This window comes from Balaenoptera musculus, chromosome 20, assembly GCF_009873245.2.
Source record: "Balaenoptera musculus isolate JJ_BM4_2016_0621 chromosome 20, mBalMus1.pri.v3, whole genome shotgun sequence".
NCBI classification, from domain to species: Eukaryota; Metazoa; Chordata; class Mammalia; order Artiodactyla; family Balaenopteridae; genus Balaenoptera; species Balaenoptera musculus.
In genome coordinates, this window is record NC_045804.1 from 34906665 (window position 1) to 34926588 (window position 19924).

The 19924-nt window shown below is 36.7% G+C and overlaps 1 protein-coding gene and 1 long non-coding RNA gene across 2 annotated transcripts in view; one reads left to right on the forward strand and one right to left on the reverse strand.

The window, feature by feature from the left end:
• Positions 1 to 13478, forward strand: part of GDPD1 (glycerophosphodiester phosphodiesterase domain containing 1) — a 40411-nt gene extending 26933 nt beyond the window's left edge. Inside the window, 9 exon segments of the mRNA XM_036836455.1 lie at positions 2779 to 2781; positions 2784 to 2822; positions 2825 to 2866; positions 2869 to 2894; positions 3408 to 3497; positions 7058 to 7191; positions 9992 to 10051; positions 11765 to 11816; positions 12223 to 13478. Of these exon segments, the coding sequence (XP_036692350.1) occupies positions 2779 to 2781; positions 2784 to 2822; positions 2825 to 2866; positions 2869 to 2894; positions 3408 to 3497; positions 7058 to 7191; positions 9992 to 10051; positions 11765 to 11816; positions 12223 to 12345 (569 nt within the window). The 3' untranslated portion in view covers positions 12346 to 13478.
• LOC118886540 overlaps positions 4055 to 19924 on the reverse strand; it is a 61082-nt gene continuing 45212 nt past the window's right edge. The window contains exon 3 of the long non-coding RNA XR_005017764.1: positions 4055 to 4432. This is a non-coding gene — a long non-coding RNA (uncharacterized LOC118886540). The remainder of the gene's footprint in view (positions 4433 to 19924) is intronic.

The window sequence follows — 19924 nt, forward strand, 5'->3', positions numbered from 1 at the left end:
GGTTAAGAATCTGCCTGCCAATGCAGGGTGACAAGCCTTCGATCCCTGCTCCGGGAGGATCCCATATGCCGTGGAGCAGCTAAGCACCTGTGCTGCAACTACTGAGCCTGTGCTCTAGAGCCTGCAAGCCACAACTACTGAGCCCGTGTGCCACAACTACTGAAGCCCACGCTCCTAGAACCCGTGCCTCACAACAAGAGAAGCCACCACAATGAGAAGCCCACACACTGCAACAAAGAGTAGCCCCATTCACAGCAACTAGAGAAACCCCGCAAGCAGCAACGAAGACCCAATGCAGACAAAAATAAATAAATAAATAAATAAATAAATAAATAAATAAATAATTTTAAATTAAGTTTTATAGTTCAATTCTGTAGTTTAAGTCCAAACTCTTTGAGTTTTAAGTACTTGAAATCCATCTCAAGATTGTTTGTTGTGTTTTTTTTAATCTGTTTTTTTTTTTTAATTTATTTATTTTTAGCTGCATTGGGTCTTCGTTGTTGCACGTGGGCTTTCTCCAGTTGCGGTGCGTGGGCTCCTTATTGCGGTGGCTTCTCTTGTTGCAGAGCACGGGCTCTATGTGTGCGGGCTTCAGTCATTGTGGCACGTGGTCTCAGTAGTTGTGGCTTGTGGGCTCTAGAGCGCAGGCTCAGTAGTTGTGGCGCATGGGCTTAGTTGCTCCGCTGCATGTGAGATCTTCCCAGACCAGGGTTCGAACCCGTGTCCCCTGCATTGGCAGCCGGATTCTTAACCACTGCTCCACCAGGGAAGCCCTCAAGATAGTTTAAGAAAAGTTTATTAAAAAGAATTTATTGGTTCTCATAACTAAAAACTGTAGAGGTTATATGCCTTCAAACATAACTGATTCCAGTTGCTCAAGCAATAATTTGTCTCTCTTATCTCCATTTCTTGGGTCCACTTTCATCGATGTTAGCTTTGTTCTCAGGCACACCTCTGATAACATCAAAAGTACATGGTCCATTCAGCTGAGGATTTCGGACAACATCACCTGTGGTCCATATTGTTATGCTTAAAAGGTCATGTGCTTTCTCTGTGGCCAGGGAGGCAAAGCCAAATGATTGACAGTCCCATCAGAATGACCCAGAGCCCTATCTGAATTACAAGGGGTAGTAAAAAGGCAATAAGAATAGAATACAGAACAGACAAAACAGTAACAGATTTTTTCTTTTTTTTCTTCCCCCATTCACATCCTGCTTTTCACATGAGTCTTTATTAAAAAAAAGTTTTCTGAAATGGATTTAATTTACTTTTTTTTGATATGCCTTCTTTGTTTTGATTGCCATACAATGAGGATGAAATAAAGGGTCTTTCACCATTTTGTTATTCACAGATTAGTGGAATTGACATTTCAGGTGGAAGGGGAAATTTATAATCGTTATATAGTATGTATAGTATATAAGTGATTAGAGGCAAAAGGAACCTCGGGAAAGAATAAAGAACATGACCTCAGGAAATAAAAAGAATGATTAAAATCCTCTTCTGATTTTTACGTGACTCAGTTTTCTTTGAATAATCTGCTTGATATAATTCTTCAACCCATTACTGATTAGCATGTATTTCCCTTGCCTAAACCATATTCTCAATCTCTGAAAAATTCAGTGATGATGTCATAGCAAAACTTTAGAAACAATCTCAGTATCCACTAGTAGGGTCAAGGGGATGAAAAAAAATTTTTTTCTTCTATCCTTTTAGGTTCTTAGCTGGACTCTGTAACAAAAAAAGAGATTAACAAGAGAAAAACAGAAGTTTATTAATATGTATGTGTCATAGGAGAAACTCAGGGATAAATTATTCAAAGGCGTGGCTAGAACTTGAGTTTATATAGCATCTTAAACAAAAAAACAAAACAAACAAAAAAAACCAATAAATTTTCAGAGAAGTAACAAGACAAAGGAAAAGTACTTTGAGTGTCCAGGGTGGCAAATTGTGGAAAGGTAAATATATAGGGGATTAATGGACGATAAAGGCTAGTCAGTAGTTTGTTATGTAGAGTCCTTGGGTGCTGACAAGGGTCTAGGGTTGCTGTTGATTAATTTTTGTATAATTTAAGTCTTATTTTTTGGCAGATAGGGGAAGGGCAGAGAGCTTTTCTTGTATCTGCTGCTTCTCAATTGCCTTCACTTCAAAATAATCCTTATGCCAAAATGGCATATTTTGGAGTGGCAAACTATGTTCCCCTTCAAGGGGAATGGTTAAATTTTAAAAATTAAATTGTTGTATAGCTGCTCAGTGGAGTATTTTAAAACCTTTAAAATAATAATTACAGATAGGATCAGTGGATTATATCAATGTCAATATCATGGTTTATGATATTGTACTGTAGTTTTGCAAGAGGTTACCATTGGGGAATCTGGGTAAAGCCTGCACAGATCTCTGTATTATTTCTTACAACTGCATGTGAATCTACAGTTATCTCAAAAAATTTAATGGAAAAAAATTTTAATCATAATCATAAATACAGCATATTAACATGCAATACTTATTTTACTTATGTGAATAAAATCAGCTTAAAAATCTGAAGGGACCCTATATTATAACTCTATTAGATTATGCATAGGAAGAAAAGAGGAGAGAAAATACACCAATGATCACAATGGTTTTATCTAAGTTGTTGGATTTTTAGATGATTTTCTTTTCTTCTTATATTTTTCATCATTTTGTAAGTGTCCTACTATGACTACATACTATAACTTTTCTAATCATCAAAAAACTGTAAGTTATCTTTAAAATACATTTAAAAATCTTGCTTCTTCTCAGCATGCCATGTGAAGGAAAAGATAACCGAATACCATTACTGAAGGAGTTTTTGAGGCCTTTCCTAACACTCCTATTAACATCGATATCAAGTCAACAACAATTTGCTGATTAAGAAGGTACTTAGGCATTGTGTCCTCTGAGTGCGTTGCATCCAATTCATCCAAACTAAAAGGCTAGAGTAGGTGCCTGCATAGACTGATAATGTTCAAGGAAATGTGATACTCTAGGGATCAGTATTGTTTCAAATACTGCCCTGGTAGAAGACATCACTGTACTGTAGGAAAGCCTGTTTCAGAGTGACTTGTCATGTCGCAGTCATGGATAAAAGTGAGCTTCTGTGAACCCATCGCCCTGGCATTTACGTAATTAACTTCTTCTAGTTTCACTTGTTTCACTTGTACTTAGTTTATAGCAAATTACTAAACAGTTGTATTCTATTAAATAAATCATATAATGGTAAAATGTAATTTCTTGTACTTTATAAAATAATCTGAATTTATGTATCAGTTCTTCCAAAATTTTATAGTATGCACTGGCAGATAGTCAGTTTTAATCCATTTTTTAAGTGAAATCATGTAAGTGGATTTACAAATAGGCACATGCATAAAATTTTGAATTTTCACATGTAGGTTTCAGAGTTGGTGAAGCAGTACAGACGAGAACACATCACGGTGTGGGGTAATGCCAGTTATGAAATTGTACAAAAGTGCTACAAAGAGGTAAGCTTCATAAATGATACAGAATGATCTATTTTTGTTGTTGTTGTATATCTTTAAATGTTAAGTAAATACAATAATATTTTTTTTTTAATATCTTATTTCATAGCCTTGATGCAAAGGCAGACGGTACTGGATGGAAGCAACTAACCAGAAATTTACTAATAAAGATGATGAATTTATAGATAATGGATTTAGTAGAGATAGTGGACCTTGCAATTTAAGTTCAATGTAATTGGACTGGCTCACGGAATTATTATTTTCACATGGTAATATTTTATTACCATGATGATTTATTATAAAATTTATATTTTATAAATTATTAACATTTTATTAATTTTATTATGTACATTATAAAACAAAATATGATTTCCATTTTTTAGTGTCTCGTTTTTGTTAGGTAATCAAATTTTTTGGGTAATTTTGAATTAAGGGAAGTATTTAGTCCTTCAACTCTGTAGCTCAAGCTTTTCTTTACCCTACCTCCCAAATAGAATTAATCAAATTAAGCCAGGATCATGATTATCAGGTAGTATATAAAAGTAGGGCCATCCACCAACTGAAATTTTTCTGTTTGAAGAAAATATATCTATAAAAAATTAAGTTGATATATTTTGAAATGGTACACTAAGCCTCTATAAGCAAATTTAGCTATATAATCAGCTAGGAGGATTTGAAATTCAAAGTGTTAAAAAACCTTAAACACTGAAGATTCTCTTTCAGAATACAAGTGATAGTGCAGAAGGAATATCATGACACAAGTAGCAATTCTAAAATACAAAGAATTCTTTTGAGAAGGCATTCCTTCCTAGCAAAGAAGGCAAAAGCATAGATCCAAGAACCATTACAATTAAAAGTACAATTAAAAGTAATGAGGCTCTCATTAAGGCAAGTAAGTTTTATTTATGTGCAGCAGGCTCTGTGAGATCCCAAGGTATCTGTGTACAAAAGGAGAGAACAGAATAATCAATGGGCTGAGTGGCTTCAGATCTCCAAGAATTTAGGACTAATACTTCCATAACTAATCATTGTCTGATAGTATTTTCACATGTCATTAAAAGGGAGATAATATACTGGAGGCTTCATGACCTGCTGATCTTTTTACATCATTCAAAAATTTTTTTCAAATTAAAAAATAGTGATAATAGCAAATGCTAGAGAAGATGAGGACAAACTGGATCTCGCCTGCGTTGCTGGTGGGAATGTAAAATAGAACAGTTACTCTCTTAATTAGTTGGGTAGTTTCTTACAAAACTAAGCATACACTTATCATATTAACCAGCAATCTTACTCTTGGGCATTTATCTCAGAAAAATGAAAACTATGCACACAAAAACCTATACATGAATATTTATAGCAGATTTATTCACAATACCAAAATACTAGAAACAAGCCAAATGCCCTTCAGTGCGTACGTGGCTGAACAAACTAACACATCCATACAATGTAATACTATTCATCAGTAACAGGGAATGAATTATTGGCACATGCAACAACCTGGATGGTCCTAGAAGGCATTTTGCTTAGTGAAAAAAATTAACCTCAAATGGTTATATGATTACATTTATATAACATTCTCAAGACTACAGACATGAAGAGCAGATTCGTGGCTCCCAGAGGACAGGGACTTGGTGTGGGTGCAAATACAAAGAAGTAGCAGGAGGGAGTTTCTGTGTGGTGATGGAACAGTTCTGTATCTTGATTGTGGTGGAGGTTACACAAATCTATACATGGGTTAAAATTGCATCGAACTATACACATGCACAAATGAACACAGGTTTTAAAAATGGTGAAAACCGAATAAGGTCTACAGTCTAATTAACAGTAATATATCAGTGTCAATTCCTGGTTTTGATACATCTGGCTACATCAAATTTTACCATTTGGGGCAGCTGGGTTAAGGATATACAAGACTCTACTGTATTTTTATAACTTCCTGTGACTCTATAATTATTTCAAAATAACAAGTTCACTTTTGGTCCAGAATCACAGAACTTTTCCCTTGATTCACATATTTTTCTAGAAGCCTCTGGCTTTCTGTCATTTTAGGATTTAAAAACTCCAAAATTTTCAGCAGCAATTTTCAAACACCGCAGTAAGAATGTCTCAACAATAATTGTCATTTGTATTATGAACATGCTATATAATTAAGTCATGTATCTTTTACAATTCTTAAAGTATGATTTATGAGAATTTCATATTAGCTCTTTAATTCCCAGATGCTAGAAACTAAAAATATAAAAATAAAAGAAAGTGGGGGGGACAGTGGTGCTGGGAAAAATATGTGGCACTTATTCTCATCTAATGACTTTTTATTCACTCATACTTAATGCAGTTGTTTTTATCCTTGGCTGTATATTGGAATTACCGGAATTGTTTCAAAAAATACTAATGCCTGGGTCCCATTCCAGATATTCTAATTTAATACAGGGACAACCAGTTATTATGCCAGTGGTATGCCAGCATACCGCTCCTAGCCCTCTCCTACCAGTGGCCTTGCATGGCTCTCCAGAAGTACCAGTTACTGTTTTTAGTTCTCTGGTTCCAAAGTTGCATAAGTTTTGAGGGTCAGCCCCTAGCCCTATTTCCTCCTATGAGCTCTGTTATTCTTAGTGTATGAATTTGCAGAAATCAAAGTTTTTTCAGGGACTTGTATACTGTGTTGCAGCTGGAACACCTGTATATAAATAAACTGAAAACATTACAAAGCAGCATGTGAACTTAGGAGCAAAAGAAGTCCTCAAACTTATTTACTCCATTTTTAAAAAATAAAGAAGTAGGTAATTTAGAGCTAATATTTAAAATAAATTATGTTTTTGCATGATTTTTTCAATATATTACTTTTATACAGAAATATTCAAATTTATTATAATGTTTATCTGTTTTAAAGACAGACATAGGAGGAGCTGGAGGAGGCGGGTATGGGGAGTTGTTTACTGGGTACAGAGTTTCAGTTGTGCAAGATGAAAAGAGTTCACATATATATGAAGCTTGCAGTTGAAGGGTTTGGGGAGCTTGATGAACACATTTTGTAATACAAACTTAGAAGGGTGGTTAGATTCTTGGACTAGTTTACAAAGTCCTATTTACATTTGAAAATATGTATATGTAGCTGAAAGGTGACATATTTGCAACACCATTAATATATATCTATATTCGTATCTGTATCATATACTGTTTAAAATTTTATTATATATATGGTTATTGAATATATAGAAGGTTACTGAATATTTCATTTCTTTATCTTGTTCCATTAAATTTGGTATGCTTAATCTCTACTGATAAGGACTAGCAGTAACAGACAGAAATGGTATAGCAAAAGCAGAGAGTAAGGAATAGAGAAACTTGAGTATCAATACTATAGGCCTCCAAGATAGATCCTGACCCATTTGTCAAGGACTAGTCATTTCTAAGTGTGGTGTGTTAGAAATGGCTATTGATAATTCAGGGAGTACTTTTAACAGATGTCAAGATACAGTCTTGGGAAATTTTGAAGGTTGTGAAATGAACCTCTTTATTTGAACAGTTATAAAGTAACATACAATATTGTTTGTGTCTTTTAGAATTCAGAAATTCCTATACTCTTCAGTTTACAACGTGTTCTGCTCATTCTTGGCCTGTTCTTCACTGGCCTCTTGCCCTTTGTGCCCATTCGAGAACAGTTTTTTGAAATCCCAATGCCTTCTATCATACTGAAGTAAGTGGTTACCCTGTCTTCATCAATTCTCAATTACAGGAAAACTAAGACGAAGACTTGTTGATATCAATGATAAAGAATAGATTGCTCTAGTTATTTCCATATTTGATATAATTAAGATGCATTCTCTAAAATGAATAATAAAGGTTTTTAAGGATTTACCTGACCCATTTCAGGTTACAATGACTTTCAGTGCCTGTGTACTCAGAAGTCAGGTAAAAAGAATGAGCTTAATCATTGAAACATCTAGTAGCAATTGCCCTCCAACTTCCCTTACTTCCTTCTGCTTGATTGACAACTATACCCAGCTGAAATTCCATTAAGCTCCAAATTCACCCCTAGTATTAAATCACCACCACCACCACAACAATGCAAAAAAACCTCTGGAGATGGGAGAAGAAAAAGGATAGAGTTAGTTTTTATAAGATAGTTCCATATTTATGTAATTTCTCTGCTGGGTATAAAGCCTTGCTTTTCACACACTAATTTACTACAAAGATAAAAATATATAAAACACTTAGCATTGCCTGGCAAATAATAAGCAGTCAATAAATGATAACTTTTATTGTTAAATTATCTTTTTTTTTTTAAGTATTTGTTTATTTATTTATGGCTGCGTTGGGTCTTCGTTTCTGTGCGAGGGCTTTCTCTAGTTGCGGAAAGGGGGGCCCCTCTTCATCGCGGTGCGCGGGCCTCTCACTATCGCGGCCTCTCTCGTTGCGGAGCACAGGCTCCAGAAGCGCAGGCTCAGTAGTTGTGGCGCACAGGCTTAGTTGCTCCGCGGCATGTGGTATCTTCCCAGACCAGGGCTCGAACCCGTGTCCCCTGCATCGGCAGGCAGATTCTCAACCACCGCGCCACCAGGGAAGCCCAATTATCTTTCTCATTATTATTAGAGAGCTTCATCTCACAATCTCCTACCCTTATAATGTCATTCCTAGCTATACATTTCTAATAATAACTGAGCCATGACAAAGGAACTCAGAGCTTCTGAGGAGATCATTTAAATGTGATTTCACCTGCATGAAAACTCTTTTCATCCCCACAGAACTTCAAAAAAAATCAAGCTGAACACTAGTACATCAGTCATTAGGAAATATCATTAAGAGAAGCAGGTTGATCAGTACCCCTGTACTCAGCATCTATGTTTCATGCTTGTCTTCCAGTTTGAATTTGTTCGTGATGACTATGTTTATTTTGTCTATTCCCAGTTATATTTACTAGCAGTGTTTGTAGCTGTTTCTGAAAGGAAACAGCAGAAATCATTCTTGTCTACGAACAAACCATTTTTGTTTGCTAGATTAAAATAATTCCTAACCATTTATTCCTAAAGTACTTAGCTTTCCTCTGGTCAAGAGTGGACTGTTTTGCTCTCTAGATCATCTCCATGTGTTCCTTTTAGAAGCAAATACTATTAAAAAATAGACATATGAACAAACTTCATAGAATTAACTTTTTTCTCTAAAAAATAATTATGGATTAAGACACTGGTAGGATATTATGTGTTTGTATGTTTTATTATTATTGTTTTAAAAAATTTATTTTTGGCTACATTGGGTCTTCGTTGCTGCACGCAGGCTTTCTCTAGTTGCGGCAAGCGGGGGCTACTCTTCGTTGCGGTGCGCGGCCTTCTCATTGCGGTGGCTTCTCTTGTTGCGGAGCACAAGCCCTAGAGCGCGTGGGCTTCAGTAGTTGTGGCACGCGGGCTCAGTAGTTGTGGCTCGTGGCTCTAGAGCACAGGCGCAGTAGTTGTGGCTCACAGGCTTAGTTGCTCCGCGGCATGTGGGATCTTCCCGGACCAGGGATAGAACCCGTGTTCCCTGCATTGGCAGGCGGATTCTTAACCACTGCACCACCAGGGAAGTCCCTATTATTTTTTTTTAATGAAAGACAGTGGGTACTTCCTAAGACAACATAATCATTTGTGTTTAATGAGGTAACTAGTATTTTGAGTTATTAAATTCTTGGGATTCCTGAAATTGCAGTCAGGACTTTCTACCTGGGCTAGAATTAGTGGGAAAAAAGGAGTTTATTTAGAGAGCTTCAAATAAAAACTGAATTCAGAGAAAAAGACAAAAAATGAATTTAGTGTAGATAGGAAGAGTTAGAAAGGAAATAAGAAATGAAGATCTGGGGAGAATAAAAATCACTCTGTGCTGTTTAACTTAGAAAGAAGCTGAGGAATCTTCATAGTAGAGAGACTGACTAATCAGAGATGTCTCTGGACACAACCCAGAGTTAATGACACAGGTGCTGCTCTAGGCGTCAAAGAGGTTGAAGAAGGAGCTCAGCTTAGGTCTAAAAGTCAAGTATACTCTTTCAGTAGGAAAGATATTTTAAAAGGACAGGGCCTAGGTCTTAAAACATTGAAAGTGAAAGAAAAAAAATGCCTTTACGGTTTTTTTAGTCTCATTTTTACCCCAAATATCTTTTAATCCATAGTAAAGTTTGGTTGTGTGTTTAAATCTACTACATACAAAATTACAGCAGACAAAGCAAAAGAAAGAGGCTTCACCAGAAAAGAGAAGAGACATGAGTTCTGGGTACCCAGGGTCTCTGGAAAGATAACTTATTAATTTTAACCTTTGAATTGTGGTAGCAAAAAATTAGCTTGAAATCAATGAAAATAGAAAACCCAAATGGGCTTTGTTTGAATTTATTTTTGTCCTTTTCCAAATATTTTTTAAACATATACTAAGTGCAGACAAGGCACTGTTTTTGTTTTTGTACTTGTTTTATTTTATCACACTGATATATTCCTGTGTTTCTAATTTATGATTTAAATTTTATTTTGTCTCAGGCTAAAAGAACCACACACCATGTCCAGAAGTCAAAAGTTTCTCATCTGGCTTTCTGATACGTAAGAATTTTAGTTTCTTGATATACAAATTATTGTTTTAACTCTATTCAATACGATGCTTATAATTTAGAGCAGGCTTTCTACATGTAATTTGTAACAGGGATGTGTTGAACATCTACTATACAAATGGATGATGTATGAATCATTTAGAACTAGCTTAATTGCTAGATTCACAAAACCTTAAGAAGAATTGAGAGATAATCTCATCAAACTCAGGAGAAAACTGAGCACCCACCTACCCGAAGTTAGATGATTTACAGTACTTGGCGTTATGTAGCTGGTTAGTAGCAGAGCCGGGATATATACCCATCCCCTCTACTTAGTCACTGTTTCCACGAGCCTGCAGTCAAAAATACAGTGAAAAGAAGTGTGTATAGCAATGCAATATATGTAAGAGTATATATTGACTAATGGCACATTTCTCAGGAAAATGGTGGGCATCTATATGGGGGGCATCTACTTTAGATAAAATGCCTTAAATTCTAAGACATGTTGAGTTTAATGTTAGGTAAAACCCACAAAGTTATTGTGCTATACTTTGCTTTAAAGTGGAACCTTGAATGCTTAAATAATAGTCATAAATCACAACCTTTTATTACTAGCTCCTCTTTCATAGAGTTGGAAAACTAGTTGTATCTTTTCTCTGTGCCACAGGGTTTCTTCTTTTTTGCTGTATTCCTGAATTAATTTCTAGTTTTTAAGGATGCATTTTTAATTGGTGTTAAATGCATATGATTTTTAGTTTCTGTTACTTAATCATTCTAATAGACATAAACAGAATAGAAATAATATGTATAGCTTTTCAGTACAGTAAGTTCCCATCTTGTTCAAGTGATTTGTATTCTAAAAGTTCACTTTTAAGTTAGTTATTTGGAACTGAAAAAAAAATGCTTTTTTTTTCCCTATATAAAGGATAGTGTAATTAATGGACATTAGGTTTCTTTTTTTATATATATAAATTTATTTATTTATTTATTTATTTTTGGCTGTGTTGGGTGTTTGTTGCTGCACGGGGGCTTTCTCTAGTTGTGGTGAGCGGGGGCTACTCTTAGTTGCTTTGGGTGGGCTTCTCATTGTGGTGGCTTCTCTTGTTGCGGAGCACGGGCTCTAGGCACGCGGGCTTCAGTAGTTGTGGAACGCAGGCTCAGTAGTTGTGGCGCACGGGCTTAGTTGCTCCGCGGCATGTGGGATCTTCCCAGACCAGGGCTCGAACCCGTGTCCCCTGCATTGGCAGGCGGATTCTTAACCACTGCGCCACCAGGGAAGTCCTGGACATTAGGTTTCTAAGATAGCTCACAAAAGACTAATTCATTTTGTAAATGGACTGTGATGTTATAGAATTTGACCCAGGTTCACTGCCTTATTTTAACTTGGAAAGTTAGGAACACCGACTTCCCAGTTATTTCCCGCTCTCATTATGGTGCCAGCAGGGAAAGTGAGGAAGCCCCTTCTGCACTGAGCTGCTTCAATAAGAATACGTCTCCTGGGGATCTAATGGCAGCAAGGAGTAGAAAGGAGATTCAGCAGTTAAGATACAAATGCATCCACAGCAGCTATTATTGCTTGAGGCCGTTGGTTATATTGCCAAAACATTGGGATTAAGTTCAACTAGGAATTTTAAACTCTAGATTGACTAAATTAGGACTGAGGACTAATTTTAGTCCTTCTTTAGGGCTAAGGAGTACCTAAATCTGTTGTGCTTTTCTTTTCTAGTCTACTAATGAGAAAAGCTTTGTTCGACCACCTCACTGCCCGAGGCATTCAGGTAAGTTTTTGGAATGATGCATTTTAGAAACAGCATAGTTTAGCAGTTTAACACAAGTTTAAGGGGCAGGAACTTTTAACTGACTTAATATGGTCCTGACTCTGCTTCTGCTGCTTTAATGGTTCTCACATGAAGACCTTAAGCTCTGCCTTACAGTTAACAAGAAAGTATTGGCATTTCAGAGTTCACCTATGTATTGGTGAGAATAGCTGAAGCCGAGGGGTGGGACGGTCATATTTAATGAGCAAAGTGGAATTTGTTTAAAGGGCTCAATGATTTCTTAAAATTGCAGGTTATTAAAAGGTTATTTTTAAGTGTGCTGAGATTGTAGTGGATACATGCTACCATGAAAACAATTTTCTATTTTAACATTTCTTCTCATATTTCTCATGTTTCTAATTTTCAGGTGTATGTTTGGGTATTAAATGAAGAGCAGGAATACAAAAGAGCTTTTGATTTGGGAGCAACTGGGGTGATGACAGACTATCCAACAAAACTTAAGGATTTTTTACATAATTTTTCAGAATAGAAAAGGAGGTACTCAGAAGCATTCAAAGAAAACATGAAAAGACCTAAGAAAAAAAATTGTTATTATTTCCCTAAGCCATTTCTGGAATGGTAAAAGGTTTAATCAGTTAAGTGTTTATTACCTCATTTTTAAGCCTGTCTGAGAATGTAGAAACTATATATTGTATATCTATTTTAAACAATATTGCATATTTTACATTTGTAAATAGTTTGTTTAGAAAGAAAACTGGTTATGAGATGTAAGTAGATGATCGATCAAGATTTCTGTATATGATGCAGTATTCTACTATTATAAGTCATTCTGAAATCAAAGACTATTGGATAAATTTGACATTAGCCTTCACTGGAATAAGATCAACTAATTAGTAAGACAGAATTATTGAAGGCCATTACAGCTATCCCAGTTGTCTTCTTATTTCTAGGTACATCTTAGTTAAAGGGGAAAAATACAGTGAAAGGAGAGCTCGGAAATCAGTGATGTACTTATCTGACAAGTTGAACATTGTTAGCAGAAAGCAGACTCCAAGAAATAACTGGAAGTTTATTACATGATCAGAAATAAAATCTGTAGACTAAATTCGAATTTTTTGGTTGCTGTTGTCAATAGGGACATTGTATTTGGAATCTTTTTCAGGTATGTAACAATGCTACTGTGTCTTTTTTTTTTTTTTTGTAAACATTAAAATTGGACTTAATTGTAAATTAAGACAAGATGCAAATAGTCACATTTTTGTTTCCTCTAAAGAAATGTACATTTTCCATTGTTGGCAACGACTAACTGTCTGGACCTACATCTAGATGTTAAATAACATCTTGAATCCTAATAATCATATGAAACTGATGAAAGTGCATATCACTGTGTCTAAAACTTATAGTATAAACCACCTCCTCCTGATCTTTAAGAATTTATTCTTCTGAATATTAGTGGAAACAGAATTTCCCAAAGCATTAGGCATCACTTTCTCAGATTTTCTGATGTGACTTCATGTAAATCTGTTTCTAATCTTTTTGACTTATTTTCGTTACCTCTCTGGGAGGTAAATATAATCTGGAACATTTGAAGTTTGCCAGCTAACAGCTACAAAGGATGATCATACTCTCCCACCTGTCCCTGGATGACATAAATGACATTTTTTTTTTGTTTAAACTGAAATAAAATTTTCAAAAACAAAATAAGGGTTCTTCATTGCTGGTGATTTTGTTTTGCAGTCCTAATTCCAAATATGCTTTATAATTTTTTTTCAGAATTTAATGAGGTGGTAAATTGATAGTGTAACTCAATACACCTGAGACTTCTCTCTAGTGTAAGGAAAATAAAACATAGAAACACTTCTATGGTAAAGAAATTGCCTCTTGGTATTTGAGTAAATAACTTGGGCAGGTAATCCATTAAATCCATCATTTTCATTTTCGCTTATAGTAATTTATGATTATAGTTGCCAGAGATCTTTTTGATCATCTTTGATATAATCCTTTTTGCAATTTCCCCTTTCCAAATTTTGCTTTGTTATGATTCAGTTATGATGCAGTTCATATTATAGGGCCAGCATATATTTTGTGTCCATCAGTAGAAGATAAAGTACCCAGCATGGTAAAGATGTTTAGAAAGTCATGTTTTAAAAGTTTGATGATTTTATAGTCAAGGTGACTTCAATTCATTTAATAAAAGTATAGTATCTATAACAAAAGAGTTATCAGATAACATCTCAATATTGCTTTTCTGATTGGGGCATCACATTTTAAAAGAGGTTAGATACCCTTTCATTTTGAGAGAGATATTGCTAGGCATTGTGTGGTAGGGAAGGCTAGAGAAGTGGTCAAAAGATGGGATTAGACCCTTTGCCTGGGATGAGAGTAGCACTAGATTTGACAGACCCAAGGACTTCCCTGGTGGTCCAGTTGTTAAGACTCTGCACTCCTAAAATGCAGGGGGCACGGGTTCAGTCCCTGGGTGGGGAACTATGATCCCCACAAGCCATGAGGCATGGCCTAAAAAAAAAAAAAAAAAAAGATTTGATAGACCTATAGTCCAGCATGCCAGTAGAATCCTAAATACATGGCAGTGGACAGCAGTTGACAGGTAGGTATTTCAGTAGGCAATTGGCATGAGGGAATTTTATTTTCTTACTATCATTTTTTTTTTTTGGCCGCATCGCATGGCATGTGGGATCTTCCCCAGCCAGGGATTGAAACTGTGTCCCCTGAATTGGGAGCGTGGAGTCATAACCACTGGACCACCCGGGAAGTCCTGCCGGAATTTGGGAATTTTAACTTGAAGTAGTAAGAGTTTCTCTGTAGGACTAGGGTCCAAGGCATGTTACCAAGGCAAAACAGGACACAAGTTACAAGAACTAGGACCCAGATCTTGGAAAGAAGCTCATTTAATAGAACCGAAGAACAGAGTGATAACGCTGGACTAATTAGAGTAGTAAGTTGACACTGAGTCCCAGAGCTGTTCAACCTCTCATTTCTGGCCAGGACTTGTTCTAGAAATTGGGGTGTGGCCCTGGCTACAGGTGGGCATCTAGTAGCGCAACTGTGGTGAAAGAATGGCTGCAGTGGGGTAGGAAAAGAGAACATAAAACATCAATCATCGTATGTTCTAGTACGGGAAATCACTGACACAAAATACAATGTGAACGAGTCTGCTTAGAGTTGTGCAACATGGTGGGCCTGAAAAGGTTAAAAAAAAAAATATCAAGAGAGAATCTGCCATAGATTAAAAAAAGTTTCCTTTCCAATTAAGGAAAGCCATGAATGCCAGGTTGAAGAGTTTGTTCTGAGTCAAAAGTCATGTGTCAAGTAGGTGGCTAAACTTGAGACGTTAAAAACAAGAACTGAAACTGCCAGACAATAATATAACATAATCATTTCAGTACCAAAGGGAAAATGTAAATAGCAGTCAGAGACCAGGCACCAAAACAAGATCAGGACCAAAGTGGTCAGATCAAAGGTCAAAGAGATCAGAATGCTGGAGCATACCAAAATAATTCATAAAGCCATTAGTGATGTTTAGCTTTTTCTGCCTTTTTTGTATAACACTGACAAACTATTGTTTGGAAAGTTGGATCATCCTATAAGCTGAAATAAAGATATAAGCCTAGACCAGAGAATAGTCCAGAAACCAGGTCAGAAGGCTATACAGATCCAATTAACATTAGATTGCATAAAATTTAATTTGGCAATAGTCTACAAGATGGAAACTCTTGCAGCAATCCAGGAATGAAGTAATAAGTGTCCAGATGATAGCAGTGGCAATGTAAGTAGGGAAACAATGAATCTAAGCATCTCTGTAAGGGAAGAATTAATAAGAGTTGGTGACTAGATGAGCTTAAAAGGAGAAGAGAAAGTTCACTACTAACTCCAAAGCTGCAGGAAAATGGGGAACTTGGAGAGGTGTCCGGTTTGGTGGTAAAAATAATGTATATGGGTACTCTTTGAAATGACAGAAAGGTGTTCAAGTTTAGGTATATTAGCCCTAGGATGAAAGGATAGGTCTGGAAGAATAGATTTAGGAGTTTTGTGTACTTTATAGGTATTGCAAAGCTAGCACTTTATTTTTTATTTTTTAGCATAAATTTCAGCTGTTTTTATTTTTATTTTATTTACTTTTTAATGTTTATGTTTTTAATTTATTTTTTTATTTTTATTTATTTATTTTATTTTTGGTTGCATTGGGTCTTCTTTGCTGCGTGCGGACTTTCTCTAGTTGTGTTGAGCAGGGGCTACTCTTCGTTGTGGTGTGCGGGCTTTTCATTGTGGTGGCTTCTCCCGTTGCGGAGCACAGGCTCTAGAGCTCAGGCTCAGTAGTTGTGGCACACGGGCTTAGTTGCTCTGTGGCATGTGGGATCTTCCCGGACCAGGGATCAAACCCATGTTCCCTGCCTTGGCAGGCGGATTCTTAACCACTGAGCCACCAGGGAAGTCCCGAAGCCAGGACTTTAAAGGTGATATTAGTTCCTTCTCAGTATTCTACTTGCAATTTGAATAGGTTGCTATGCCACCAGAAATGCCACCACTTCATACCACAGTGAGACTGAATGATAACATTTTTCCCCATTCATTTATGCCCTCTTCTTTCAAAAGTAGAGAAGTCTATAAAAAAAAGGCATAATTTTAACTCATTGCTTATGAAAATAATACAAATACATTGGTCTTGTTTGCCCACTGGTTTTAAATTTTAGTTCCTTGAAGCCCCAAGACGGGGCCTAGGCAGCTTCTGCTGGGTGAGTTGGGATGGTTATGCTAAGAGGGGGCTGAGCAGGTATAGCTGGGTGTTACCCCTTCCCAGTTGACAAGAGCTGCTTCACTTTTTTCTGTTTCATATGTGAGTTCCACATAAAGTTTGACTTGAAAAAGGAGTTTTCTGCAAAAAAATTTTTTCTTTGCTTCTGTAATCTTTGATCTAAGATCTTTTCACCCTTCAGCCTTGAGTAGAACCTCTCTTTCTTCCTTCCTTCCTAACTCACTCTAATCCTTTTTCATTCAGTCAGTTCCTCAAGGGTTTATGGTCCTTTCTGGTCAAAAACTTTTCAAGAACAATGAGTTGGGGATATGAACAGGTAATCCACATATATAAAAAGTCAACAATCAAAAAATGTTTCACCTCGCTAGTAATCAAAGACCTATAAATGAAAACAACGTTGAGTGAGATACCAATTTCTAACTCTTAGAAGGGCAAGAGTGAAAGCATTGGTGAGAGGCATGGGGAAACAGGCACTCATGAACTGTTGGTGGGAATATAAATTGGCAGAACACTTTGAGGATTAATTTGACAGTATCTTTAAATATATCCTTTCACTCCAAAATTCCAGTGCTAGGAATAATATCCTAAGAAAATAGCAGGACAAGTACCCAAAGGTACATATGCATAGGGAAAAGTTAGAAATAATCTAAGTATGCAACATGAAGGAACTGGTTACATAAATTATGATAAATCCAAATAATGATATTATTAAAATATTAATGTTCTGTGTGTACTGATGTGAGATATTATTAAGTAAAAAGACTAAGCCATAAGACCATATACTCTATAATCAAAAAATATTTATATATATTCATTTAAAAAGTGAATGAGGGCTTCCCTGGTGGCGCAGTGGTTGAGAGTCTGCCTGCCAATGCAGGGGACACGGGTTCGAGCCCTGGTCTGGGAAGATCCCACATGCCGCGGAGCAACTGGGCCCGTGAGCCACAATTACTGAGCCTGCGCGTCTGGAGCCCGTGCTTCGCAGCAGGAGAGACCGCGACGGTGAGAGGCCCGCGCACCGCGATGAAGAGTGGCCCCCGCTTGCCACAACTAGAGAAAGCCCTCGCACAGAAGCGAAGACCCAACACAGCCATAAAAATAAATAAAATTAAAATTAAAAAAAATTTTAAATTAAAAAAAAAAAGTTCTATTTGTGAATCTAATGAGGTTTAGTGATTGTCCACCCTTGTAAACAGAAATCCCAATAAAAGCTAACATAAACTTTAAAAAAAAAAAAAGTGAATGATAGCTACCAAAGTGTTAGTTGTGGTTTTTATGATGATGGAATTATGAGTGACTTATTTTTACTTGTCTATGTTTTCTAATTTTTCTACAATTAATAGAGATCAATTATTTTTAAAAGAATTTAAAAATAAAAGCCTTTCTAGCTACCACAGATTTGTTAGATGTCCAGGGCCTTAGCAGGTGACTTTTCTCCAAATTCTTGAGAAGAGAAACCGTTAACTGCCAACTTGGAGTTGACCAAAGAATCCAGCTTTTCTGCTTAACCACTTCTTTCCAACAAATCAGGAAAGAGGGATTATGGCTTTGCTTTGGATATGATCCAGAAATTATCTGGACCTTTTTAAAAAGTTCATAATTCCAGGCACTTCCCTGGTGGTGCAGTGGTTAAGAATCCACCTGCCAATGCAGGGGACACGGGTTTGAGCCATGGTCCGGGAAGATCCCACCTGCCACAGAGCAACTAAGCCCGTGCGCCACAACTACTGAGCCTGCGCTCTAGAGCCCACGAGCCACAACTACCGAGCTTGCATGCCACAACTACTGAGCTTGCATGCCACAACTACTGAAGCCCGTGCGCCTAGAGCCCGTGCTCCGCAACAAGAGAAGCCACTGCAACAAGAAGCCTGCACACTGCAACTGGAGTAGCTCCCGCTCGCCGCAACTAGAGAAAGCCTGCGTGCAGCAACAAAGACCCAATGCAGCCAAAAATAAATAAATAAAATAAATAAATTTATTTAAAAAAATTCATAACTCCACAACTCAAAGACATTTACTTTTTATTAATTGTTTGCTCTATTTTCTTCTGTCTTTTTACAGTGCATAGTTTTTGGGGTTTCTACATGGTAATGATTACACTGTTATATGTACTTTTACATTTTGGGGTTTTTTTCCACTTAATATTACATGAACAGTTTCCCATGTTATAAATTCTTTTAAAAAGGTAGAATGCTATTTAACCGAGTAGATGTGCCATGGTTTACTGAACCATTTCCCTGTCATTGGAAATTTGTTTCCAATTATTCATTATTATAAATAATGCTGTGATGGGCATTCCTATGTATACCTCACCCCCTTATACCCAGTCATGAAATCCTAGATATCAAATCTATTTATTGATATTTCTTTTCAACCCCACTGCCACCATCCTAGTACAAGCTACCATCATCTATAGACTGGAACAATACAACTGCCTTCTTTTTTCTAAATTTAATGTAATTTATTTTGAATAGGTAATATACTCACATAGAGTACAAAAGGGTATATGGTGAAATTTCTCTTTCCCATTCCTATCCTCCAATCACTGAATTCCCTCTCTGGAGGAAGTAGGAAATCAATATGATCACATATTTATGCAGTGGGTATTTATTGAGCACCTCCTGTAGGTCAGTCACTTATTAGAGCTGGAGGTATAATGGTAAGCCAGATAGACATCATATATAGACTCATGGATCTTACATTCACTTTGAGAATACAAACAAAAAAAGTGGACAAACGTTCATTTCAAGTTGAAGCAAATATTATGGACATAAACAAGGGACTGAGATAAGGAAGAACAAAGTCAAGCTTATTCTAGGTAAAATGGTCAAGGTAGGCCTCTTTGAGGAGGTGGCATTTATACTGAGATCTAAAGCAAGAGGAATGAACCAATCAAAGAATAGGAGGAAGAGCGCTCTAAGCAGATGGAAGAGCTTATGCAAAGGCCCTGAGGCAGGAAAGAGCTTGGTGGGTACTAAGAATAAAAAGAAGAGGCGGGACTTTCCTGGTGGTCCAGTGGTTAAGACTCGGCACTTCCAAAACAGGGGGCGCAGGTTCGATCCCTGGTTGGGGGACTAGGATCCCACAGGCCGCCGGGGGTGGCCAAAAAATAAAAATTAAAAAAAAAGAGGAGCGGGATGTGACTAGTGAAGAGCTTAGCTATTCATGGGAAGGACACTTCCTCCATTGTAAATGAAAAAAATCAAGGTACAAATAAAAGCAGGGCTTTGTTCTTTGTTGGTGGGAAGATTAGAGTTTTCATCCAATGGTTTCTAATTTCTCGATGACAGGTGAGACAAGGTCTTTGCTAAAACTGGGAATGGAGAAAGGGGTG